At 37.9% G+C, this 27,561-nt stretch overlaps 1 protein-coding gene across 1 annotated transcript in view; it reads right to left on the bottom strand.

Moving 5' to 3' along the window:
* Positions 1-27,561, bottom strand: part of LOC126471365 (protein piccolo-like) — a 94,452-nt gene that overhangs the window by 29,929 nt on the left and 36,962 nt on the right. Inside the window, exons 4-5 of the mRNA XM_050099486.1 lie at positions 24,609-24,699; positions 14,568-14,693 (exon numbers count right to left, since the gene is read on the bottom strand). Coding sequence (XP_049955443.1) covers positions 14,568-14,693; positions 24,609-24,699 — 217 coding nt within the window. The remainder of the gene's footprint in view (positions 1-14,567; positions 14,694-24,608; positions 24,700-27,561) is intronic.

The following is a 27,561-nucleotide window of genomic DNA, read 5'->3' as shown; positions in this document are numbered from 1 at the left end:
ATTGCTACACTGCACTAATGTTGTGTCTGATAGAAACAGCATTGCAAAGGAGTTGGATTACCTACAATCCATGTTCAAAGATTAAGCATATTCTCCTCATCAGATCAACACAGCCTTAGGGAGGAAGAAAAATGATCACCCACATGAGCAAGAGCAGAAGTAACAGTCCACGGTATACCTCTCATATGTCAGCATATTTTGTCAAAGTTAGGCAGAGTCCTCAGGAAACATTATGTCAAAGTATTCTTCCAACCAACCACAAAGACTAATACTCTTCTCAGTGCAGTAAAGGATAATAGGATTTGTGAAGGGCTGAAGTCTACAAAATACCTTGCTAATGTGGCAAAGTGTACATTGGTCAGACAATGCACACAGTATATGAAAGTTGCATTGAACAAGGTTGCCACACTCACTTTTTGCAGCCTAGTACATTATCCATAGTTGAGTATTGTATTACCACAGGAAATTCTAGGGATTATTCTGCCATGGAAATCTTGATATCAATGAGATTGTCCAGGAATTAAATTATTAAGGAATTAGTGGAAATACATTAGGTGGAAGATCTTATTAATCATGATAGTGACTTTCAGCTGGGTAAGGTGAAGGATCTGGTGATTTCTTTAATAGCTGCAGAAGGAAACATTTTATTACTAGTGACATGTCTAGTGACAATTAATTTTATCTCAATTTTAATTTGAATTTTAGCTCTGTGAGCCCATATTGTGACAGAGAGCTACATCTAGTATCACCATTACACATGTGCCTGCACGCCATGGGTGCAGCAATATTTGAAGAGGGTTCAGAACTCAATAGAGGTTGCTCATGTAGCAGCCATCTTTGTGCATGCATCTCTGCACCAGTTCTTGGTGTAAAGTTAGCAATGCGAACCAAAAATCTCTAGTGCAAAACACTCGCATAGATGGCTGAATGGTTATTAGCGGATGTATCATGGCAAGAAGTTGAAATGAGCTAGCGGTAATACTGAAACTTCATGGAATGTTCTGTACAATGGGAAAATTTCAAGAATCACACCAGATGCTGACCATTTACATAATTGTCTTAAGTTTCTTCTTTTTAATTTTTATGTATACAGTGATGTGTACTTATCTATATTCATGGAGAAATGTGCTGTGCATACAATATCTTACAATATATTTATTCACAACTGGTTTCAATCATTGATCATCTTCACAGTGGAAAAATATTGTAACAACTTCACATGTCATATGTGCTATTTAACCAGAAAAGATGTCATAGCTGACTCACCAACATCTGGAGAAGATACTTCATGCCACGTCATAATTTGTGCTGACTTCAACATAAATGTAAGAGCTGATGACAGGTTTGCCATTTCTCTGAAGGAGACGTTATCTACAAACGGCTTAACCTTAAACTTCAGTGAGTACACTAAAATAACAGCATCTTTCGCAACATGTATAGATAATATAGTGAGTAGCATCAACTATGGTGCTACAGAAAAGTTCATCTTAGAATTAGGTATATCTGACCATTCTGCCATTTTTATCTCATGGCCAAGTTTAGATAAAACTGTAATAGTGAAACGAGTCAGGAACTTCAGTCAACACAATGTGAATATGTTTAGCTCAAGACTGTATGAAACAACATGGTCTTTCAGCAAGTGGTAGTTGGTGAACACAAACTACAATGCTTTTGTATGAGAATTTATGTGTTTTCAATGAATGTTTCACCTTCATAACAGCATGTAACAAAATTTGTAAAAAGAACTCATGGATAACTGAAGGCATCAGGATCTCTAGTATTAGAAAGAGGAAACTGCACAGGCAAGCAAAGAACAACCATGCTGCAGGATTTGTCAGCTATGTAAACAAATACAAAATAATGTTTGGTAGAGTAGTTAAACAGAGAAAACAAATGGCAAACAGTAAATACATATCAGATGACACAAATAAATCAAAAGCTGTATGAAAAATTGTCAGTAGTGAAATGGGTGCAGAAAAAAAAAAAAGTTTTAATCATAAGTTAGAAATAGATGGGGAAATGATTACAAACTCCAGACATATTTTTGAAGAATTCAACAGGTATTTCATAAATTCTAACAAAATTGACAAACTCCCTTCTCCACACGTAAGTCCTATTATAATGCAGCACAGATCAGTAGAATTCAAATTCACCCATGTATCCTGCTATGAGGTGGCTAATATTATAAAATCCCTAAAGAATCTCAAATCTGTGGGCTGGGATGAAGTCCCAACAAAAATAATACAGGCAGGATGTGATAAAATTGCACCCTAACTCTGTCACATAATAAATCAATCATTAGATGAGGGCTGCTTTCTGGATAGGATGAAGTATGCAGAAGTTCCACCTATCCACAGAAAGGGCAGACAAGAGGAGACAGAAAATTTTCACCTAGTATCAATACTACCAATTATTTCTAAAATATTTGAGTGAGTAGTGTGTAACAAACTAGAAAAATATAACAAAAAACATAACATTAATCTTAATAATCAGTATGGATTTAGGAAGGGTCAAAGCACTGTGCACACTATTAATGAACTAATCGCTAACAGAAGCAAATGCCTCAATAACAAGGAGAGCATATCCAATATCTTCTGTCACCTCAGTAAGGCATTTGATATGGTAAACCATAAGTAGCTGCTCCTGAAATAAGCTTCTTATGGCTTCCATGAAAAATCTTTAAATTGGTTCAAGTTGTATCTCAGAAATAGGAAACAGAAGGTAGTTATTCAACTCAAGGTCAAGAAAGCTTGCTCTAGTTGGGAGGAAATACAAGCAGGTGTACCCCAGGGGTCCATACTAGGCCCATTACTATTTCTATATTATATATATGACATGCCAGGTAAGGCAACTTCAGATATGATTCTGTATGCAGATGACTCAACAGCAGTATTCTGCTGTAAAAACACTGAAGAATTAGCACAGAAAACAAAACAGACTCTTCAACAACTAGAAAATTGGATAAATAATGATGCTATGAAACTAAACCTAACAAAAACACAAATTGTACATTTCAGGACCAAACAAACTGTTGAATATGTACCCCAGTTAAGTTATGCAGGCAGAGAACTGATAATTGCAGAATCTGTCAAATTTCTGGGAGTGACCATAAACAAAAACTTCTCATGGACTGATCATATCGATTGCTTACTGGAGCAGTTAAATAGTTTTGTTTGTGCAATGAGGGGTCTGAATATAATAACTGACTTAGCTGTTAGGAAAATTGTGTCTCATGCATATTTTATATCAGTTGTAAGATGTGGTATACTTTTTTGGGGAGTTGAAAAAGGAAGCTTCCTCAAAGTGTTCAAGCAACAGAAAAAAATTATAAGAGCTATGAGTGGAACAAACAATAGACAATCATGTAAATCTTTATTTGCAAGCCTTGACTTACTGACAATTCCTTCCATGTATGTATAGGAAACAGTTCTCTTTGAGTTAAAAAACCCACATCTCTATGAGGGAAATTCATTTACACATGCTTATGAATCAAGGCACAAACAAGATTACATGTTACCTTGCCACAGACTAACATTATCTGAAAATACTTCATATTACATGGCTTTGAAGCTTGGGAATAAAATCTGATCAAAGTTGAATGACTGCAAGTTAGAATCCACCAGCAAAAACATTGAAATATATTTAAAAAGCAAATGCTACTACAGTGTGGATGATTTTTTAAATGAGGAAGACAAGTAGGTGATATTACATTTGTCTTGTTTTCTGGTTTTTTCTACATTACGTTCTATGTGTATGCTTATGTTCTCTTTTAATGGAGGTATTTGTTCTTTTTATATGTGTCCATATTTATAAACTATGTATCATGTGAACTATGTATCTAAATATGTAGATGTCAACATATATACTACTTTTATGAAAGTGTGTGGTCTTTGAAGTATGTCTGTATTTATAAACTACAGAAACAAACATGAAAAATACTTTAAAAGAATGATATCAAACCAATGTGGAAATTTTAAGAAAAAGGAAGAAATCTGACATGTAATTATCTTTTTATGTTGAAATGTGCTTCTGGGAGCATCCATATGCTTTATTTAAATGTGTCTTGTTTTAGAATTATTCATAGACAAGTCACCAATGTTTCAATCAAATGATTGTATATAACATTTCGTGTGACAATAAAGATTCTATTCTATTCTGCTGGTTTAAGCAAGCACAAATGATTCTTTTCTGATTGCTAAACCTGGTATTATGGCGTGAAGTATCTTCATCAGACATTTGCAAGTCAGCTATGGCGTCTTTTCTGGGTAAATAGCATGCATGACATGTACAGTTATCACAATATTTTTCCACTCTGAAGATGATCAATTATCAAAACTGGTTGTGAATAAATATATTGTGAGACTGCACAGTGTGTACCATGTATTTCTCCAAATATATCAATGATGTTGACAGTTGGCTCAAAAAATTTTGTAAATGTATTCAGTCTCTCCCTATTTCACTTTCAAATAGATGCATGCGCATGTGCACTCATGGCCCCCCCCCCCCCTCCCACACACACACACACACTGCTTTATTACACTTATTACACATTCAGAAATTCTTATCTGGACTCAAGGATACATTATTTCAGTGTGTGTTTGAAGGTAATTCTGTTATCTATTGAATTCTTCTCTTTGCTGGGTAGATGTTCAAAGATTTTAATGGCTGAATACCTTAGTTCTTTCAGTGCCACACTAAGACTGAGCAGTGGACAGTGTAGGTCATTTCTCTTTTTAGTACTATATTTATGAATAATATTGTTGTCTTTAACTTGTGACTGATTATTGACAATAAACTGGTAATGGGAGTCAATGTACTGCGCTGATGATGTCAGGATGCCCAACAGTTCAAAGAGCTCGAGAGATGAAGTTTGGATTGTCATACTTGTTCTTATACCTCTCCAGATGCTAACATTTTTTTCATTTATGATATCTTATAATTAATAATGCATATACATTACACAATCAAAAGTATCCAGTTATCTGTGCATAATGCAGGATTGACCACTGGATGTACCAAGAGGCAGACTTCCAGTATAAAAGGAGGCAGGTAGTATTGATTTGTCAGTAGAGAAGCAATAACAGCAGAATGGGTTGGTCAGAAGAGCACAATGACTTTGAATGTGGACTTGTCACTGAATGTCATCTGAGTAACAAATACACCAGTGGCAGAGCAGCTCCTCATAAGCCACACAGTTCTGTAGCCAGTGCTATGCGATGCTTGGGGTTGTGGGAAAAGCAGGGCCACTGCACAATTGATGACTGGAAATGAGTGATTAAACATGCTATACCCTGTGGCAATCTGATGAAAGGATTTAGATTTTGTGAATTCCTGAAAAATGTTACTTTCCATGACATGTAATGGCAACAGTGAAGCTTAGAGGAGGTAGCAATAGAGTATGAGGGTGTTTTTCATGGTTAGGGTGTGGCTCCCTTATTGCACTTAAAAATGCTCTATATGGGAGGATATGAGCACATTTTGCAGCATTGTGTACTGCTTATAGTAGTAGAACTATTTGGAGATGGTGATTGTATCAACAAAACAATGCACCCAGTCATAAAGCAGCATCTGTAAGGCAATGTTGACATTACAATTCCTGAAATGAACTATCCTGCCCAGAGACCTAGCTTGAACTCAATAGGACACCTGTGGGAACACTCAGAATGTCGACTTCACTCCAGATCCCGTCGTTCACCGTCATTAACTTCTCTTCTTTCGGCCCTTGAAGAAGAATGGACTCCCATTCCTCTGCAGACATTCGGATACCTCATTATAAGTGCCCTCAGTAGAGTTCTGGCTATCATAAGGGTAAAGGATGGATATACCCCATATCAATTTCCACTAATACATGGCCAAATACTTTTGATCAAATTACCTACTATGTACACAGGAAGGTACAAAATTCTTATTCATGTAGTATTTCACTAAATTTTATTATTCACATTATAATGTGCAGTCTACTGCTGACAACAGGATGTTGTTGTTGTGGTCTTCAGTCAAGAGACTGGTTTGATGCAGCTCTCTATCCTACTCTATCCTGTGCAAGCTTCCACATCTCCCAGTACCTACTGCAACCTACATCCTTCTGAATCTGCTTAGTGTATTCATGTCTTGGTCTCCCTCTACAAATTTTACCCTCCACGCTGCCCTCCAATACTAAATTGGTGATCCCTTAATGCCTCAGAACATGTGCTACCAACCAATCCCTTCTTCTAGTCAAGTTGTGCCACAAATTTCTCTTCTCCCCAATTCTATTCAGTACCTCCTCATTAGTTATGTGATCTACCCATCTAATCTTCAGCATTCTTCTGTAGTACCACATTTTGAAAGCTTCTATTCTCTTCTTGTCCAAACTATTTATCATTCATGTTTCAGTTCCATACACATCTACACTCCATACAAACATTTTCAGAAACAACTTCCTGACACTTAAATCTATACTCGATGTTAACAAATTCCTCTTCTTCAGAAACAACAGTATAAATAGTTAAAACAGAAACACTTTGTTTAAATAAATATTCATAACTTATTGTACCTTTAAACAGAGCCCACCAGTATGCCATCTGATTAAAAATTGTTTGTTTCTAAATTGATGTAGCTTATTTGAGAGCCCTCATACTCATCTTTGGAGCAAATGTTTTAATTTTTATAAAAATTAAATATTTCAAAAGTTATTTATACTCAAAATTTTGATTTTACGGAATGTTCCTATCAAGAATGCTCCTATCTTAATGCATAATTTGGTATCCCTGATTTTTATATTTACAAAAATATATGGTTTTTCTGAAATAACCTGTTAGTTCATTAATTATTCTAATTACAAAATTTCACTATCTACAAAATTCTTTGCAAACTTTTTGAATCCAAGTTCTCACTAAAACTTCTCTCCCACAAATTAGTTCCTTATATTTTTTCTGTTTTCTAATTATACATCTTTTAGTTAAACAAATTTATTAATTGCCTATTGTGTCTTTGTACCTTTCATTTTTTTGTTCTGTGGGAGTTGAGATGTTATGTACGGTAATATTGAACCTAACATTAAGCATTTGCTTGTTTATAATGAATTAACTTTATTTTGATCATATTGGTACAAACACATCCGCTCGAATACAGAGTTCGGAACACACTGACATCAACAGTTTTCAAAGAAGTTCGTTCTCAAAGATGAGGCAGTCGACTCTTGGAATCAATAACTGCCACATAGCCCCCACTGGTAGTGCAGAGCATGGTAAGAATGATGAGAGGCGTGTGTGCACCCAGCCGGCTGATGGCGTAGGTGCGCGTGACCGATCGTGTCGTGCCAGGCGCTAGTGCAAGGCGCAATCGGACCGTTTCTCGATGTCATGGTAGGCACGACCAGCGGAAGGTAGGAGGCGCAGAAGGCGTCCACAGGTTGACCGTGCCATGCTGCTGATGGCACGGTGGAAGCAGAAGGCAGCGGCGTGTCAGTGGGGAGAACATCGTTGTGCCGAGGCCGTGTGGTGCAGCGGGGTTTTGATCCGATCCAAGGTGCAGAGTGTGACAAAGATGCAATGCGATGTATTGCCAAAGTATTTGCTGGCAAGCTCCATGGTAAGTGCAGTGTGTCTGGTAACAGTTTGTTATTGGCCATATGACATAAAGGAGCAAGGATGCTGTGGCTGAACAGGTTGCATAAGAGATGCCGGATGAGCAACACTCGCTGTAATGATGGAGTTATAGAGGCACTTGATGTCGCAGCAGGGGAGAAAACAGCAAGCTGCACATGACTGACCTTGGCGGCGGTTGACTTCAGTGTAGACGGAAGTCTACACCGAAGAGTCCGTGGACGGTGAGTGTGTTACAGCGGTACATGGCAGGATGTTCCGAGCGGAGTTGACAATGTCGGTGTTTTGATGTGCGAAACAGCCATGATTGAAGGTTGGGGGGCAATGTCGTGAGCTCTGTGCATGAGGCATGGTGACGGCGAGAGGTGGTGGAAATTGGACGTGGTCGGCGAAACCATGGTCGGAGCAGGAAGGCGATGAGACGTAATGTGAACATGAAGAAGTCGAATCGGCAGATGAACTACTGGTCTGTGGCGGAGAGGCAACACAGTTCAATGGAACTGGAGCTACGTGTGTGCTGTCACTGTCAGTGCTGTGGTCGAGTCGCAAGGCTGCAAGCTGCTTGCGCGAAATTGCTGCACGGTCGTGTCTCAGAGCGGAAAGATGCTCACTTGTCGAAGCAGAAATGGCAGATGTGTTGGTTGTACATTGCAGAAGTAGTGAAGAGGGCGGCAAAGCAAGTGGCACTGGAATGCGGCTGGTTATGCCATGGTACAGAATCGAAGTGTCTGGAACTACCGAGGAAAGGTGGCAGCGGCATAAATAAGTTGCTTGTATCACATCAGTAACGTAGAATTTCCACTTGAGGCAGCATGATGATGACAGTTGTGACATCTGGGACATAGATCCATGTAGCATGATCGTCAGGGTAGTAGTTGTAGCTGGTAGTAAGGGCAAAGGATCGTCAGCAGTCGGAGGCAGAACAATGACAGGAACATCTCGTTGCATGTCGTGCTCGGTCGGTGTCGGCTGCAGCATGTGTAACTGATCTTGTACCAACAAGTTGTATGTTGCAATTTGCTCACGTAGCTGTTGCAGTTGTTCAGGCAAAAATGTATGTCGTGAAGCAGTCTGCTGTGTATCACTGAGTAAGATGGGGTCGAAGTCAGAATCTGCCTCTATCAAAGGGTATCCTGGCGTACAAGACAAGGTCAGCAGCATAGTATTAACGTAACATTTCGAGTAGAAGAGACTGTGTGTGCGATCGCGAATGTGAAACTCAGTACGAACAAGTTGCGGGCGGGATCCAGTAGTGAATGGCCGGGCGGTAAGCATGCATAGTGTTGGCGAGTTGTTGACAAGATGCGGATGTGGTAGCCATGGCGGGATCATATGTCACGCAGCTGTTTGTTCTGACTGGGTTGAGGTCAGTGAGCCAGCAGGTGGCAGCCGTGACATCGCTGTTGGTAGCGGTCGATCAGATTCGGTGCGGCTCGGGTGCTGCATAGAGGGAGGCGTGGCATGTCCAGTGTTGCACTGAGAAACAGCCGGCATTGTCGTTGGTGTAATTGGTGCATTGTTGTTGATCAGTAGGATGTCCTTGGTGAAATTGTTCCTGGGATGTTGGTAACAGGCACTGAATAAAAGCGGCTTCTGATCTGGTGTACAAGTGCGGAGAAGTGGCGGAAAAGTGGGCGTGAACATTCGAATTCCGGAAGACGGGCTGTGCAGAAACTGGGTTGAACAAACTTGCACACGGTGTGGAAGATGTGGTACCTGTGACAGGTATTTGTGAATTCTACCTGGCATTCGATTTAGCCGTAGATCGGAGTTCGTGGGAACTGGGATTTGCAACATAGTCCCCATTTGTTGCAGTCCATTGTTTGACTTGATTGTCCGATGTCGAAGCACTGCACAAAGTTAATAAATTACACAAAAGCAAGTCAAAATTGTCCAAATTAATCAGCAAAGGAGCACTGCACTGTCCGGAAGTGAAATTACCGATGCATTGAACGGGTTTTGACACACGACTTGTGCACCTCAGTCGCATTGTCGATGTGTGATAAGGTGAGGAAAGTTACCAAAAAGCACGATTCACACAAGAGTCGGGAATTTACACACTAATTACACTTCTTGTACACTGCATCCAGATGCGGCACGATGCGAAGTCGATGGACATGGATATCCGACAAAGGATTGCTGCATTGTTTGTCCATGGCAATGTTCCAGTACACATTTTTGGCGTTGTAAGCGTCGTTATTGAGCATCGAGGTTACCAGTGTGGGACTCAAGATGTTACGTACGGTAATATCAAACCCAACATTAAGCGTTCACTCGTTTATAATGAATTAACTTTATTTTGATCGTATCAGTACAAACACATCCACTCGAATACAGAGTTCGGAACACAATGATATCAACAGTTTTCAAAGAAGTTCGTTCTCTAAGATGAGGCGGTCGAATCTTGCAGTCAATAACTGCCACAGTTCTTTTATGTAAATATGTAAAATGTAATAGCTATGTTATTTACTGATTTGTAATTTCTGTTATATGTGTGTCAGTAAATAGGTGTCGCACATGAAGCCTCAGTGAGCTGATGGCCAGTAGCTAAAATGTGGAGATCTATGTCCAGTCAGTCAAACTTCTGTGTAAAATTAGTAACAATAAATATGAGTGAACTGAAAAAAGAAAATTAAGTTATCTTGTATTATGTCATTATTAACTATTTGAATAACCTAGCAGTTACTGGAAGAAGATTAGATTGATGGATTTTAATGAGATCAAAGAGATGGCCGACAGGTCAGTAATGTTACAAGCTGTCTACAATAGATACTAGAGAGGACACAGCATATTATCCTTATTTAACTGTTCCTTTGAAAGAACAATCCTACAACCATGTATTACCACAGAATATGATACCTCAAGGCATTAGTGAATGAAGTTGAAAAAGTCTGTCGACGTTTTGAGATATTAATCTGCAGAATATAGTATTATTTATAACACAAAAGTAGCAGAGGTTAACCATTTAAAAAGATCTGACACATGAATTACAGTTTAGATTCTTATCAATAGAAATGTCTAAGAGTTTAGAATATTATGTTCAATTTATTAATTAACTCTCAAGCCTTCTTTCTAATGAAGTAGTCAGGCCTCGTGCAGTATTGAATTGCAAATATTGAGTTTTACCTAAGTTCACTGACAGTCCACGTGCAGGGAAACAGCTATTAATTTTTAAGAAAATTATATTAACATTTTCAAGTGCTGAGTGTTTTCCATTACCTTTAATTATAATACCTCCATAGTCAGAAAGTAAAACTATGAAATTTTGACCCTGCAGTGGAATGTGCACTGATACGAAACTTCCTGGAAGATTAAAACTGTGTGCCAGACCGAGACTGAAACTCATGACCTTTGTCTTTTACAAGCAAGTGCTCTACTGACTGAGCTACACATGAATGACTCAGAACTCCTTGTCACAGCTTTGCTTCCACAGAACCTCAACTCCTACCTTACCTACTTGACAGAAGTTCTCTTGCGAATCTTGCAAGGCTGTCACTCTAGGAAGAAAGGATATTGTGGGGACATGGCTTTTCCACAAGCATGGGGGATGTTTTCAGAATGAAATTTTCACTCTGCAGTGGAGTGTACATTGATATGAAACTTCATGGCAGATTAAATCTGTGAGCCAGACCAAGACCCGAACTTGTTGACCTTTGCCTTTCACAGGCAAGTGTTTACTGACTGAGCTACCCAACCTCATTCACCAACAAGATCTCTGATACTACTTTATTTGGTGGACTTATTACAGGAAAATGTTTTAAAAATTTTGTTACCTTACTACACTGTGCACACTAGAGAAAAAATTAGTAAGTATATCATAAACAGTTACATATATGATCACAGAACAGAAGACAGCTTGGACTAACATGAACCAAGAAAGGCAAACAAAAATATATGAACAGCATTTTTATCAGGAATTAAAATGGTATAATAATTTACCCAAGAAGATAAAAAAGAAAAGTAAATTACATTTTATTAAAAAAGCAGTTATAGTGTACCCCTTATGTAAGGCATACTACACAACTAAAGATCACTTACAAGAGAAAAACCCCATCTTGTGCCCTTTAGTGGTAAGATGGCCCAGTAAATAGCCCGTCAAAAACTGAACACATATCAACTCTGAAAAGAGGAAGAAGGTGCACTGAACTGTGGTAAAACAAGTAAAATAGAAACAGTTAATGGTCCAAGCTCAAGATGTGCAATATTGAACAAACTCAAAGAACTGTAGCATCGTCGTTGTGTGGTCATGGTGTTGTACTACACTGTGGGAGGTTTGTGTTCAAAACTTCTTCATGCTCCATTTTTTTCCCCACAAAATTATGAACTTTCTGTCTGGTCACTGATGTGTCTGTTCTCCTTCTGCAGTCTTGGCAGTTGTCACACTATATATGGGTTATAGAATATGAGTCACGTGGTAAGAATATATTACCATCACAAGTAAATGTGTTGAATAGTCAGAACAGGAGAGATACCACATGGACCTCTCACAGAAATGAAAACAACAAGTAAATGGGTGTGAACTGTGTTGCAAAAAAGGAAATTCCTTCCTTACACCTTGTAATGTCCCACCAGTTGGTGAGTAGTTAAAAATGGTTTAAATACCTGTGAATATCTTGCCTTTGGTGTCCCTTGACAACTGCATACATGAGCTAAGATATGCTTGTTCAATAAATACAAGATACCATAATGGATTTCACTACAGTGATGTAGGTCACAACTGAAGTAAAGTAAGTACATAGATTCATTCACTTCAAAACCTGTATCTTACGAGCTCATGATCAATCTTCAGTGTAATAAGCCTCATTGTTACTACTACAGCTAACCGATGGTAGCACATACTACACTGGTGATATTAAATAGTCCAGATGCAGTAAATTGATAGAAATGCATGTGTGAGGTCCATTTCATTGTTCAACACTAATACTTGACAAAGTATGAATATAAAGTCACAAATCATTCTGCATTTCGCGATGTTAAATCAGACTGTTTTACACTCTGAAATAATTCATCACTGAAATGTTCTAATATGCTGTTTTAGACAATGTCCAACACATGAGTTGCTCTATTGTAAATCCAAACCTGAATCATGCACCAAGAACTTATCTTGACTATATGCACGGATCTGTCCTCTTGTGGGTCCAACACTCATCTGCCATAACAATACTTGAGGCCGAGTATTTATACTCTTCCTACAATGTACTACTGGTTATAATAATGCAAAAAATAGTTTATAATATGAAATAGTTTGACAACACTATCAAACACACTGTAATATTCCCTACTTTGCTAGAACAAGTTAAAGACATTTTTTAAACACACAAAAAACCCATTAATATTGAAATTGCAGAAATAAGCATTCTAACAATGCTAAACGATCAATTATCTGTATTTTGTTAATGAAGCTTGAGATTTAATTCCTACCATTTACAGATGATGTGAATGAAATATATTATTCTTTTATCTAAACATTTTCCATATATCAATTTCCTGAATCTGATTTTGATTGTTTGTGGTACAAGGGTATTGTAACTACTATTGTTTGGTATTGCTATTATTCTTTTAAAAGCCTTTTTCCTATTATGAAAAAGTAATTGAATTATAGCTGGAGATATAAGAGTGTTGACCTAGTAATACATAATGTAGGGGTGGTATCCATAAGCCGGGAATGTTACAACCTTGCTGTTGCAAATGACTGGACAGACAGTTCATAATCTTGTGAGAAAAGAAAAAATAGGCACAAGGGAGATTTGACATGGACCTCCCACTTTGCAGTCCAACACTGTGACAACACAACAAGGACACCATGGATATTCCAGTTCACTCACTGTGGCATATCATAAGTTTGAATTGTTCACTTCTTCTATTTTATTTCTTTTTCACAGTTCAGTACACCTTCTTTCTGATTTCATGCTTGATCTGTGTTCAGTTTTTGATGGGCTATATACTGGGTCATATTATTACTGAATCTGAGGGTGGTCCAATGCAAAGTTTCCCTAGTTAGTTCCTCAGATTAAGGGTTAGTAAAAAAGTGACAACTAGAACACCTTTGCTACATTTTGTGTACACAGTGTAATATTTTAACAGAAAACTCATATGTCCCAGACTGGTAGTCCATAATACTAAAGTTTCATCACATTTCCTGAGATCAGAATATCACTCAACATAAGAGTATACTTAGTCATTGCTTTAGACTGGATGAGGGGAAATCATGGAGATATAACGGAGGTATGGCAGCATGAACATGTTCTTCAAGTCATCTGCAAGTGTATGTGGTGCATGCGGCAGTGAAGTGTTGAGAAAATAAATTAACTGAGTATGATTATTTTTCATATTATTAAGTTAACTTGTTCCGTGTATGTACAAACATAACAGCATTGTACACCAGATATAATGAATGAGGCAGTGTGTTTGTCAAGACACTGGCCTCCTGATTTAGATTTCTCATGGTTTCTGTAATCATTTCAAGCAGATGCCACAATAGTTCCTTCCACAGGACCATGGCCACCAACCTATCCTCTCCTCATTAAACATATGTATGCATGTATGATTTATGGTTTTCCTTGCATTAAGATGAGTAGTCATTGTAAGTTGATCCTTGGATGAATGAATCAATAACACTACAACTAAGGAAATCACATATATTGTTTCAAAGAAATTAATGTGTCAATGAATGTAGCTGACTTAAGAAAACCCAGGGAAACATAAAATCTTGTTATCTGGATGCATGTCCTGAAAGCAAATCTAGTGTGTTAACTGCTGCACCAACTTGATACTGTACCCTATATGGCAGCATGTACTATATTATTGAACAGAATTGAGGGAAAGGAATGAGTTTCTAAACCAATATTGTAATGATATAGGTTAACTGAAGAGTACAACATTTGCAGCACCTGCAAATATTTGAAATATTTTAGAGATAATTAAAAAGTCATTTTTTAATATCTGTGTACCGGTACAATATAAAAATGTATTATAAATAACCTTCTTTAATTGTGCCTAGGTAATCCACAACTCCCCCAGGATAAATTCTGGACACAAAAGCACCAAGTTCACCACCTGTATGAGGTATTTCCTTCCCACCCACAATTCTCATACCAAGACCATTACCTGTAAGAAACAATGACAAATTATGTTTGAGTTTGTCATGGTGATAAAGGACTTGAGATAAAGTTAATGAACACATGGAGGAATATTAATACTTATCTGTTAATCCTGCACAATAATGTTATATTGGTAGCATTATAAAATGAGCAAAATGGTCTACAAACAGTTAACTACTCATTTGCTATTAATCTCCTACATGACAGTTTGTGGACTCACTTTTGTGAAACAGTCGAATTACAAAATAACCCTGTTTTTATGTTATTACAATTCAAAAACTCATCTTAAAACTACAGACATTGACCTGATGTTCCTAAAATAATTTTATTACTGTGTGATTAAATTTAAAAATGATATATAGAAGTTTAGACGCTAGTGGTCTTAGGGCATATGGTATTTTTTTAGTGAATACTTCACCGAGCAAAATGATACTGTGCTGTCAAAATGGAACTAGGAACTTAACTTATCTCAGTCATACCAATCTAGAGAGCATCAACAGCCAATAATACCTTAGAGTAATAAATAATGTGATTGAATCTGCAAGAACAATAGTAAGAAAAATGAACATGAAAAATTTAGCATTCAGTGGAATATTCAGGCAACTACATTGTCTTAATGTTAAAGTCTAACTAATAAGAGCGATTATGTCAAGTGGAGCAACTGAATGGTAAAAGAGAAAGATGCATGGAAGGGAATGCTGGAGTGAAAGCAGGATGGTGACTGGTGGTGAGAGGAACACTAATGCAACAGAATTTGAATGTGGAATTAATAATCTCAGCTTGGTGCTGGCAGGAGGAGTCATGTGTTATACATATTGAAGTAGGAGGTGTAGGGTAAGAAGGTGATGACAGCAAGAAATATTGAGTGGGAGAGACACTGCATGAGAACAGCATGGTTGCAGATTCGTATATGTGTTACACTAAATTGAAATTTACCTGTTTGCAGTGAGGAGGAGGGGGAGAGACTGGATGAGTGGAAAAAGGAGGAGGGGAAAACCAGATCGTGTGGATTGTGAATCAGCCATTACAGTCAAGCAAGTTCAGATCAGTGGCAGCTCTGCCACTGGATGGTCAACCATGAATGTGACTACAATTCCACATTGCCCATGACATAAAAAACCTCCATACATGTTAAGGCTTTACCATTATTATGATGAAATGTTGTGATTATCAAGGAAGACTCCACCATCTGTCTTCTTCCTTCACCTACAAGCCTTTCCATAGTATTCCCATCCTAGGAGACCAGCATAACTTCCAACCCATAATTTAATCCCTAGGACCATTCCAGAATCTCTTATGCATATTTATCACCTTCCTTATCCCAACACATTTCACATGTAACCACCCTGTTTTATCTGGTTACTGAGTTCCTATTAAAATAAACATTGTCCTAATTTACCATTACCTGAAACCCACTGTCTGCAGTGTAGTTCTCTGTATCAAGAATATCTATTACTTTCTTCATTACCTCTTCAATGTCTGTACTTGATATCAGTCTAGTTCCTCATTTGTCACCCTTTACATTGATTAATTATACAGTGTGGTCATAAACAGACTGAAAAGCTTGTAAGGATGTTGCAAGGATAGGTTGTACTGAGAAATAATTGTTAAGAAAAAAGCCATTTCTGAGCTTATTAGCATTGAAGCTAACCTATCAAGCTGTTGCGCACACAAATTCAAGTGACGGACCAGAGATGGAGTCACCAAACATGTTCTTTCTTTGGTATCCTAAAACCAAACAAGAGAGTGATACAAATATTGGAGGTGGAGTGGTAGTAAGGATCTAACTTGAGCCAAAGGCTGAGCAATCTCACACACTATCATCTATACCATGAGAAAAAGTGGCACTAATTATATCTGGTAGGCAGCTTGAATTTGTGTTTGCAACGACCTGAGTGACTAACTTCAATACTAATTAACTCAGAAATAGTGAAATGTCTTGAATTTTTGTGTTAGCAACTATTTTCCAGCACAACCTATCCTGCAATACCCATAAAAGCTTTTTAGCCTGTTTCTGACTACTCTGTATATTAACGTTGTTCTTGACATTTATCTTGCTGTCTCTGAACACTACTGCTCCCAACATCATGCAGACTGTAAACACACTAGCTTGTTTCTTATACACATGACTGACTGTGTCCTTACCCACACTTATTTCTGCTTCAAGGATAACATATACAAAAGTATTCTTGGCAAGGCCACAGCAAATGTATGGGGCATTCATATAATCCTCTTTATTCATTACCTAGATGAAAACCACCTAAACACCAAAACCCCTCTCTGATGATATTATTTATATATTTTCGTGATGTGGAACCTGGGACAAAATGCTCTAGCTTCATTCTCTCACAGGCCTAATCTTTCTTTTCCTATCTCTTTCATCTTTGCCCAGTATGTCACAAATCTGAGCATTGACACCTGCTTTTCAATGTTTCCATAAAAAAATTCACTGTATAACATCTGCTAATCGTCAGCAGTAAATCCACATAGTGACTTTGCAGCTAATAGATGGTGCCAACAGGTCAATGGAGAGACACTTCAATCTCCACAAAAAATCTTACACTTAGTAGTTCAGCATGTAAGGTATATGAAAAACACATGTTAAATGGCACTGCATGGTGTGTGAAGTCTAACTTTCAATTTAATTAGAAGTGTGAACATGTCAGCATGAAATTTTTATGTGACAAGTTTCCTTGGTCCTATTATGTTGTGAGAATGAACATAAGCACTTCATATAACAGACTTCAGTAACACAACACAAGATGGCATGTTCAGCAAAACTGCAGTTAATGAACAACAAGTAAAACCAACAGAAAGATACAAATGGACCATCATAAAGTACAAAAACTGAACACATAGGCACAAACAAAGTGTCAAAAATCATCATCATCATCATCTTGGACAGTTTTCAGCCACTGACTGGGTCTGTCGGGAACACAAGCCTCTCCATTGTGTTCTGTATTTCCACCATTCCCCCTCTTCCACCTTCGTCCAGTTCTCTCCTCTTCTCGTCACACATTCCTTCACTCCCTTCACCCATCTATCTCTTGGTCTTCCTCTGGGCCTCTTCCCCTCCAGTTGCAGATCAAACATCCTCTTTGGAATTCTTCCCTCATCCATTCTCTTCATGTGTCCAAACCACTGCAGTCTTGATTTTTCTATCCTGTCCTGTACTGGTTCCTCCTTTAGTCTTTCCCTCACATACACATTTCGCAATCTGTCTCGTCTTGTTACACTCAACCTGCTCCTCTGGAACTTCATTTCACTAGCCTGTATTCTTTTGTCGCTTTTGTGCATTACCCATGTCTCACTTCCGTATGCCAATATGGGGACAAAGTAGGTTCAGTATATAATTACCTTGGATTTCTGTGGCACCTCCTTGCTCCAAATAAGCCCCCTAATGCATTTGTAGAACTGCCCTGTTTTTCTGCTCCTTTCATTTATTTCCATTGCGTTTCCCCCCTTACTTTCAATCATGCTTCCCAGGTACTTGAAGTTCTCTACCACTTGTAGTTTTCCCCCTCCACAAGTTATATCCACATTTGGCCTATTCTTCTTCCTTGTTGTGACAATTATTTCACTTTTCTTTGCAGAGAAATGCATTCCATATTGTGTTGCCATTGCCTCCCATACATCTAACTGCTCTTGCACCTCCTTCTCGCAATTTCCCCATAACATCAGGTCATCGGCAAAAAGCACTGCTTTCATTTTATGATCTCCAATTGCACCTGATTCTTGCTGTAGGATTTCATCCATAACAATAATAAACAATAAAGGTGAAAGTGCACTTCCCTGTGGAAGCCCATTTTCCAGCTTGAACCATGCAGTACGTTCCCTCCCCACTTTCACACAACTCTCACTTCCCTCATACATTTTTCTGACTTTTCGTGTTATCTCTTCATCTATCCCTTTTGCGTTCAGCACATCCCAGAGCTTGTCCCTACAGATACTGTCATACGCCTTCTCAATATCTAAAAAGGCCATAATTAAGTCCTTCCCATACTCATAGTGCCTTTCCTGCAGTTGCCTTACCGCAAATATGAGGTCCGTTGTTGATCTTCCCGGTCTGAAACCATACTGCTCCTCTTGCAGTCTACTTTCAATACTGCTTCTTATTCTCTTCTCCAGGATCTTTTCATAGATTTTTCCACAGTGGCATAGCAGGGTGATTCCTCTGTAGTTATCACATCTCCTTTTATCCCCTTTCTTGAAGATCGGGACTATAATTCCTTTCTTCCAATCCTCAGGAATTCTGTTCTCCTTCCACACCACCCTCAGCACTCTGTATAGCCACTGGGTTCCTACTTCTCCTGCTGCTCGTATCATATCCACTGTTACTTCGTCCCAACCTGGTGCCTTGCCCCCTTTCATCCTCTTTATGGCTTCTTTCACTTCATTCCAAGTTAGATCATCAATTTCCCCACTATTATAATCATCTGCTGCCTTAGGCTCTCCAACGCTATTAGTTACCCGCTTGGCGGCATTCAACAGATCTTCAAAGTACTCCTTCCAAATCTTTTTGAGCTCATGCATTTCCTCCACAACTCTTCCATTATTATCCATGATCCTCAGGCACTCGCTTCTGTTGTTCCTCTTATTTCTTACCATGGTGTAAAGTACTTTTTTGTTCCCTTCACTGTCCTCTTCTAACATTCTTGTCCATTTTTCCATCCACTTCTTCTTCTCCGCCCTTACTATGGTCTGTGCCGCTTTCTTGCTTTCCTTATATTTTACCCTAGCTTCCTCTGTTCGGGTCTGGAACCATTCTCTGAAGGCTTTGTTCTTTCGAAGTACTGCCTCTTTACATATGTTGTTCCACCATGGGGTTTCCTTACTTCTCCTCTTTGTGCTAGTTCTTCCGCACACAGTCTCAGCTGCCTCAACTAGAGCCCTCTTAAAATCTCCCCATTCTTCTTCCACTGTTCTCTGATCTTCCTTTGGCAGCTTCTTCCTGATCAGTGTCTGGTACTGGGTCCTCCGTTCATCCTCTTTCAGCATCCATGTCTTCAACCTTTTCTCCTGTATATCTGTTGCCCTCCTATCTTTTTTCTCTCTCAGGGTGGCTACCAACAGCCGATGGTCACTGTCTAAGGCCTCAGATGGAATGACCTTAACATCTGTGAGGCTGCTCATCATCTGCCTATCCACTAGTACATAGTCTACTACTGAAGTTTGGGACCAGTCTCCACTGTACCAAGTTATTTTGTGGCTACTTCTCTTCTTGTACCAGGAATTTGCGATCGCCAGCCCATTCCTCTTGCAGAATTCCAGCAACAATTTTCCTTCTCTATTTCGGTTCCCCCAGCCCTCTGGTCCCATTATCTCCTCGAATCCTTTCCTGTCTGTGCCAACATGTGCATTGAGGTCCCCTATTATAATCTGATTACCTCCATTTAGCTGCTTTTGCATGTCATCTTCAAATTCCCCCTTCTCCTTTTTTGTACACCCCACCTGTGGGGCATATGCTTGGATGATTTCAATGCTTTTTCCTTTCACTCGTACTCTGGCTTTTATCATTCGATCATTGATACCTTCCACCTCCTCCTGCAGACCCTCTCTGACCACTATTGCCACTCCATTTCTTCCCCTCTCATTCCCTATCCAGTACAGTTTACATCCTTTACTTAGTGGTTTTTCACCAACTCCTCTCCACCTAGTCTCAGCAAGTCCCAAGATGTCCAATTTCCTCCTTTCCATCATTTCTACAATTTCTTCTAACTTCCCAGTTAATATCCTTACGTTTAAGGTGCCCAGTCGTAAACCATCTCGTAATCCTTTTCCATTGCTTGGTCGGTTTACTTTAAATCCGTTCCGTGATCCGAGGCATGTTCCCTTTTGTAGGGGACTGCCTATAGGGGCGATGTACAGCGGGGACTTCGTGTGCCCCAGGACCGCTACGGTAGCTGGGAAGGCCCTATGGGAACCCTGAAACGTGACGGCTAACAGGGCTCTGGTGAAGCTGCAATAGGCCTAGCAAGCCAGTAGTGGATAAATCAACTGCTTTTAAAAAGGGAAAAAAAGTGTCAAAAATGAATTTCTAATAATCAATGATTCTATGCTTAAAAATGGAGTAGTAGCTTTAGCACACAAAATCAATGTTCATCCAACAAGCAACTGAAAAATGTTCTGGAAGCTAAATGAAGCCAAACAGAAAGTGTTAATTGTAATGCTAACTACAGGGCAGTTTTCATCCATGTGTGGGCAAATTTCCTTCAAAGCTACAGCAAAAAAGACAGAAGCAATGAAACAAAAAATATGATCCAAACAGTAAAAAGGACATTTGCAACATCAAAAGTAGTAATCAGGGGCATTATCCATAGATGATCAGTGAGAAATATAATCTGTAGTTATCAGGAAAGAGTATAATAGATTACAGGAACAATATTCATATATCCTAATAAGTCTATAACTACAGATAATTTAGCACAAGATGGCCTACATTTGAACAGATTATGGTCTACAAGATTCAGCAAAATGATTATTGACATGTATAAAATTGTAAACAATAAGGAAAACTAAATTTGAGTGATGAGGGTGACAAGTTGCCTAAAGGAATGAAAGGTAAGAAATCTTTAAGGAAAGTAAAAGCACATTATCAATTCATTTAAACATACTTGCATAGAAAACAAACATATAAATGGAAGAGAAGCAAAAACTGATGATCTAAAAGTGTTTCTGTCACATGGGAGAAATATTACAATCCTTTTTCTAAATGAACTTTGGCAAACAAAAGGCTGCATCAAAATCTTTACTAAATTGGAAAAAATTGTTCAAATGGCTCTGAGCACCATGGGACTTAACATCTTAGGTCATCAGTCCCCTAGAACGTAGAACTACTTAAACCTAACTAACCTAAGGACATCACACACATCCATGCCCGAGGCAGGATTGGAACCTGCAACTGTAGCAGTCGTGCGGTTCCGGACTGAGCGCCTAGAACTGCGAGACCACCGCGATTGGCTACTAAATTGGAAAAGTAAGTTACAGCTGGTAGTTTCTGTAGAAGTACCATAATTCATGGAAGTTTCTGCATACTTATTAAAGTTCTTTAATTATCAGGTAAGTTGAAAGTTGCTGTATAGAGTTAGGTGGACAAAATATTCCAATAACTTTCATATACATAAATATACATAACCTTCAGTAAAAAAGTACCAGTGACAAAAGAATTACTGCTTGAACTATGGAGTCTCTCACAGAAACTAACAAAAAAGAAAACAAAGGAGTGGGCTAATGTCTGATTATAACATGAACATAATAAATGAATACAGTGAATCAACAGAATTTATTCATCTGCTTCAAGCATTTTGTTTCATTTAAGCTGCGTAGAATGAGAAAATGAAAACCTTATAGGCAACATTCTGACAAATTATACATTTGATGATACAACAAAACACTGCATCGGTTTAGGGATTTTTGATCATTTGGCTTTGTTTCTGGAGCTCCCAAGAGTCAGTGACCCATTCATTACGAACATGTGCGCCAAACAATACTTCAGCAAAGGAAATATAAACTTGTTTTATTGTAGACTTGACGATCATTGTATTAAAACTTCTGAAACTTCTGTCACAGCTGCTCGCATGCTTTAATGAAACATTTCCCCATGAATCTACTATAAGAAATGACAGGCAAATTAAAATTGATAACTACTGGTATTAAAGTATGAAGCACTAGTAAAATGAAGTTACATAATGAACTGAGAAACACAAACATAAATTTTATAAACTGTATAAAATTGTATAATACTGTTTTCAGGGGTGTGATAAAAGTGGTAAAATAAATGGTACACAAAAAATTCATTGTGAACCAAAAAAATCAAAGGCAATATGATCATTCATAAAATCTAAACTTGGTGTCATTACCAGAGGCCTACAAATCACCAAAATTAAGTTAGGTGACTCATTCATTATAAATCCTTCAGAAAGATCAGAATACTTCAAGGAGTGTATCAGAATCAGACAATGATATACATTGTTATTAAATAATGTCCATCCCTTCAGTTTCAAACAGGATAACAGATAAGTTTTAACTAAATTAGAAAAAAACATTAAGTTAAAAATATGGAAAAAGTAGCATTATTATTGAAAAATAAAAATTTGACTGCATCAGATGAAACGCCTACTGCAGTAAACAAAACAGTCTGTAGTATAACATCAAGACCCTTATAAGTAATAATTAGTTCTTAATTTGAAGAATGATGCCTCTAAGATCCTGCAAAATATGCAATAGTGAAACTGTTATGCAAGAAAGGCTCAGAAGAAATGTATGAATCTACTGACCATAAAGTCTTTTTCCAGACTTCTCAAAAGCATTTGAAAAAAAAAAATTGTAATTCAGATCCACAGTTTCATAGCAAAATGTAATATCATTACATTAAGTCAGTTTGGTTTCTAGAAAGGCAAGAATACAATATATGACATCAAAAAAGTTGCTGAGAAAATTTGCACGTCTTTGGACAAGTCCTAAAAATTAACAGGCATTTTTTGTGATCTTATGATGGCTTTCTGCTTTTCTCCCTTCAGCTCCATAAGTTAGAAAGATATGGTATGAATGGTAGTGATCTGAAATGGTTCAAATCATAATTGAAAGAAAGAAAGCAAAGGGTAGTTGTAATTTCAAGTACAGGAAATTGTTTTTATCAGACAGGGAAAATTGTTTCACAGGAAGTCACATGAGCACCAATTTTAGGCTCGATCCTGTATGTCTTTTATATAAATATTTCCCCCTAAATATAACATCCCACTTAGTTTTATTTGCAAACAACACATCAGCTCTCTTTTAAGTGAGATCACAGAACGAATTCCCCAAAGAGTCATAGACACCATAAACAGTTTAGAATACTGGTTTGTTTTAAATGGATTAAAATTAAACATGACAAAAACCCAACCAACACAATTTAAAATTAAACAGTAAAAATCAAAGAACTTCCAAATTACGCATAAAATCAAGAACTTATGGTTACATATTCTATCAAATTCCTAGGTAAATTTCTAGAAAAAGAACCTCATCATTTCCCTAATTTGTTCCAGGCTAAGAAGATAGATTGTGCTGGTTACTGTAGTTAGTGACAACCATGAGGATAGCTGACTTCCACATTTCCACCAATGAGGGCACTGCCTGCAGGATAATGTGGTCATTCTGCCACCATATCTTAATGTATGCATGGAATTCACAGAGCATGCTAATAAACTGCAGAATGTGAAAGTCTCATTCAGCCTTCAATGCCTCACTTGAAGATGACTGGCCGGTGCCCACTCAGAATATCATAGACTGGTGCTAATGACAACTGGCAGCAAACATGAAACGTCTTTGAACTTTCAGTTCACTTGGAAAATTTTAAAATTCCTATATGATAAGTGGTTGCCTTTACTTCTTCCATTACTTTTTTCCACCTAAAAACAGATGTCGACATTATGCCACAATTAGATATTCTTAACATTTTGACCAGGGCAAATATACTGATGATTAATTTCAGAAGGTGATTCTCCTTTTTGTTCAGAGAATATTGATAACAGGATGAACTACAAAACTGATAGATTTGGAGTCAAGATGAGAATTGGAACTAACTTTGAAGCACAACAACATATCTAAGGTCTTTTTATTCTTCACTGATCTAGTAGGCTACGGAGGACTGTCAGAGTTGCCGATTGGGAAAAGAAGCTTTACCTATTTTTTATTGGATTTGTTGTTTGGCTTTGTAGATAACCACAATAATACAGAAAATATGAAAATGAAGTTGCCCTGTTAACTGTATGTAAAGTATAAAGTTGTTTTTATCACTAATAAGATACCACTTAAAAACTAGCAACCTTTCCCATTATTTTACTGTTATTAAACATGAGACAGTAATGCACTCTTACTCATTCACATTCTTACTCATTCACTATAAAACCTATAGAAAGGTATGTCATCATACTTTTCATACCTCCAACTGATCTGTCTTTTGGGTCCCGAGTCAAGAGAAAGCGTTTGACTGGAAGCTCACGACTTACAGAAAGACTTTGGGGTTGTGATACCTGTGAAAGAAAACAATATACTTTGAAGTGATTTTTGAGCATGTTGAAGCAGTAAATTTTGTTCCTAATTTTTATACTTGATAATTATTTAAATAATTTTCTAATTATTAATTTACTACATTAAGCAGTGATTTATTTATGGATGTGTACTCCTTCTAGCAACACATACATATTTGGAAATATAGTACAGTTCTTTGCTCTATTCATCCACCAATTTTAACCTCTTGTTGCAAGTTTTATCCATTAAAAATCCAGGAAGGAAATGTAGCTGTGTTGCTTGTTATAAAATAGGATGTGTTGTTGATATTTACTGACATCTTGTATTAAGCACAAGATGCTTTTCTCTATTTTGTGTCCTATCAAGTCAAAAGAGCTGTTGTACAGAAGAGACTCAGTGTCAGTAGCTACTACAAAATGGTGAGTCAGATAAACTTCAATCATAAATCTGGAATAGAAAGAAGATAGGGAGCAGAAAATGCATGTTATTAATGAGAATTAAAGAGGAAGTAGCAGAGAAGCATTACTGAAAATTATGAATATACAGACAACAACAATACCTGTAATGAAATAAATATTAGTATATTGATAATGAGGAAACTGATAAAATGCAGGCAACAACATATATCTAATGTATATAATAGACTTTTGGAATGGTAAAAGTAATATACAATAGGAACATTTGGAAATAGTGATGACTATTATGTAAACATAATTTTTACACTAGTACAAAACTCAAATGGCCTGGCTGGAATACAAATAAGATAAAGAGTTAAAATAGCCACTCACCATTTAGTTGAACAGTACACAGATACATAAAAATGTTGAACTTGTTAATTTCAGCTTTATGCTACTGTGTATCACTTGATGACTCTACTACACAGTGATTAATATGAACACTGCTACAATAAAGCAATTAGCATTGTGCAAAGATACTGCTGATGCAGATAAAGAGGAATTTTCTTCCAGAGACTTGGTATTTTGACTTCTGATTCCGAAACATACACTATATGAAAAAAGAACTGAAGCACCCAGAAGGGGAGGAGGAAACAAAATGAAATTCCATGGGTTGTGAAGATATAAAATGCTATTTTAGTGATTACGGGATCAAGTTAAGTTTACAAAGGACTTGGCATAACGAGCCCACTTATCAGTATGATGTTGCACCCTCTCTGGCCTGGATGCATGCACTGTCTTGGTTAGGAAGGGTATCATAAAGCCATCATATCTTCTCCTGAGGCAAGCTGGCCCACAATTGTTGAAACTGATTCTTCTATCCTGGATACTGGCAACAGAAAAAATTTGCTGTCTGAGCTGGTTCCACACATGCTCTGTTGGGGACAGATTTGGGGATCTTGCTCACCATAGGAGTACCTCCCCATTATGCTGAGAGCTCATAGAGATATGTGGCACATGTAGATGAGCATTGTGGATTTGAAAAATGGCACCACAATACTGTCACATGCAAAGTAATGCCCGAGGGCATAGGATTTCCATAACTTATTGTTTGTTACACCATCAGATTTCCCTCAAATGCTAACAGGCAGACTTGAAGTGATACCGAAAGGCTCCCCACTCCATTACATCAGTAGTAACACTACTGTGTCTCTCCAAAACACTGGAAGAATGGGGCCTCTTTCCAAATCACCACCATACTCAGCAATGATGATTCTCCAGGGTAGCTCAGTATCCCACTCATTACTGAATACAAAGAACACCAGTCATCAGCAATCCATGCATCCCAGTCATAGCACCATTCCACATGCAGCTGTTTGAGTTGTGATGTTGATGACAGCCTGCTCATGGGACAGGTGTTGCAAGGAGTCCATTACTTATTTTCAGACGGCAGGCACAGATGTGAAGGGCTTACCATGTGCTTGGTGCACAGTGAGGTGAGCCTCCCTTATTGTGGTCAGGAGCCGTTGACCAGAACCTTGACGTCAAGTATGCCTGCCCTCATGTTCCCATTCAATACGACATTGGGCTACTGTCATATCCAAATCTCCCACAAATTTAAATACTGCATTATCTGACTAGCTTTCCAAATGAAGACCCACAATCAGGCTCCTTTCAAACTCGGTCAGCTGCTAATAATGCTGCTTCACACAAATACACATCATCTGCTTGTCCTTCACACCAATCACTCAACATCTGATGCTGTTCATGTCCCTTATATACCCTACCATGCCTGATAACAACACTAGATATGAACAACACTAACTTACTCTGGCGACTTTGCTACCTGTCACAGGTAATTGCAACTCTAGTCATACACATACCCTACAGTGGTGTGTATCTGAAGTTACATTGACAACTACCTATGCCATCTGGATGGATCACATTTTTGCAAGGCAGTGTATATAATAAAATAATTTCACTTACAAAGGAAATTTTGGTGCTACAAAAAATGGAAACACCATTTTCATAGTGCAAGAATTAGGGAAAATCCAAGAACTTGTTTCTAAAACTGAAAATTTTTGGTAAAGTACCAAAGGTTTTAGGCCTGAAGCCAGTTTGAAACCCACTCGTCAGTATTAAGGGCCTAAAATGATAATATTTCCACAAAGTGAACAAAGACTGTTCCAGTGAAGTGTGATAGGATTGTTATTGTTTTCTACATAAATAAATAATCTGGCAGACATGGTGGGGAGCAATCTTAAGTAGTTTTCTGATGATGCTGTGGTGTATGGGAAGGTGTCAAAGTTGAGTGACTGTAGGAGGTTACAAGATGACTTAAGAAAAATTTCTAGTTGTTATGGTGAATGGTTATCTCTAATGTGGAGAAAGGTAAGTTAATGTGGATTGGTAGAAAAAATAAACCTGTAATGTTGAGATACAGCATTAGTAGTTGACATTGACATTGCT

This window comes from Schistocerca serialis, chromosome 3 (genome assembly GCF_023864345.2).
Source record: "Schistocerca serialis cubense isolate TAMUIC-IGC-003099 chromosome 3, iqSchSeri2.2, whole genome shotgun sequence".
Classification (NCBI taxonomy): Eukaryota; Metazoa; Arthropoda; class Insecta; order Orthoptera; family Acrididae; genus Schistocerca; species Schistocerca serialis.
The sequence above is the reverse complement of the archived record's forward strand: the minus strand, read 5'-3'. Positions and strand labels throughout refer to the sequence as shown.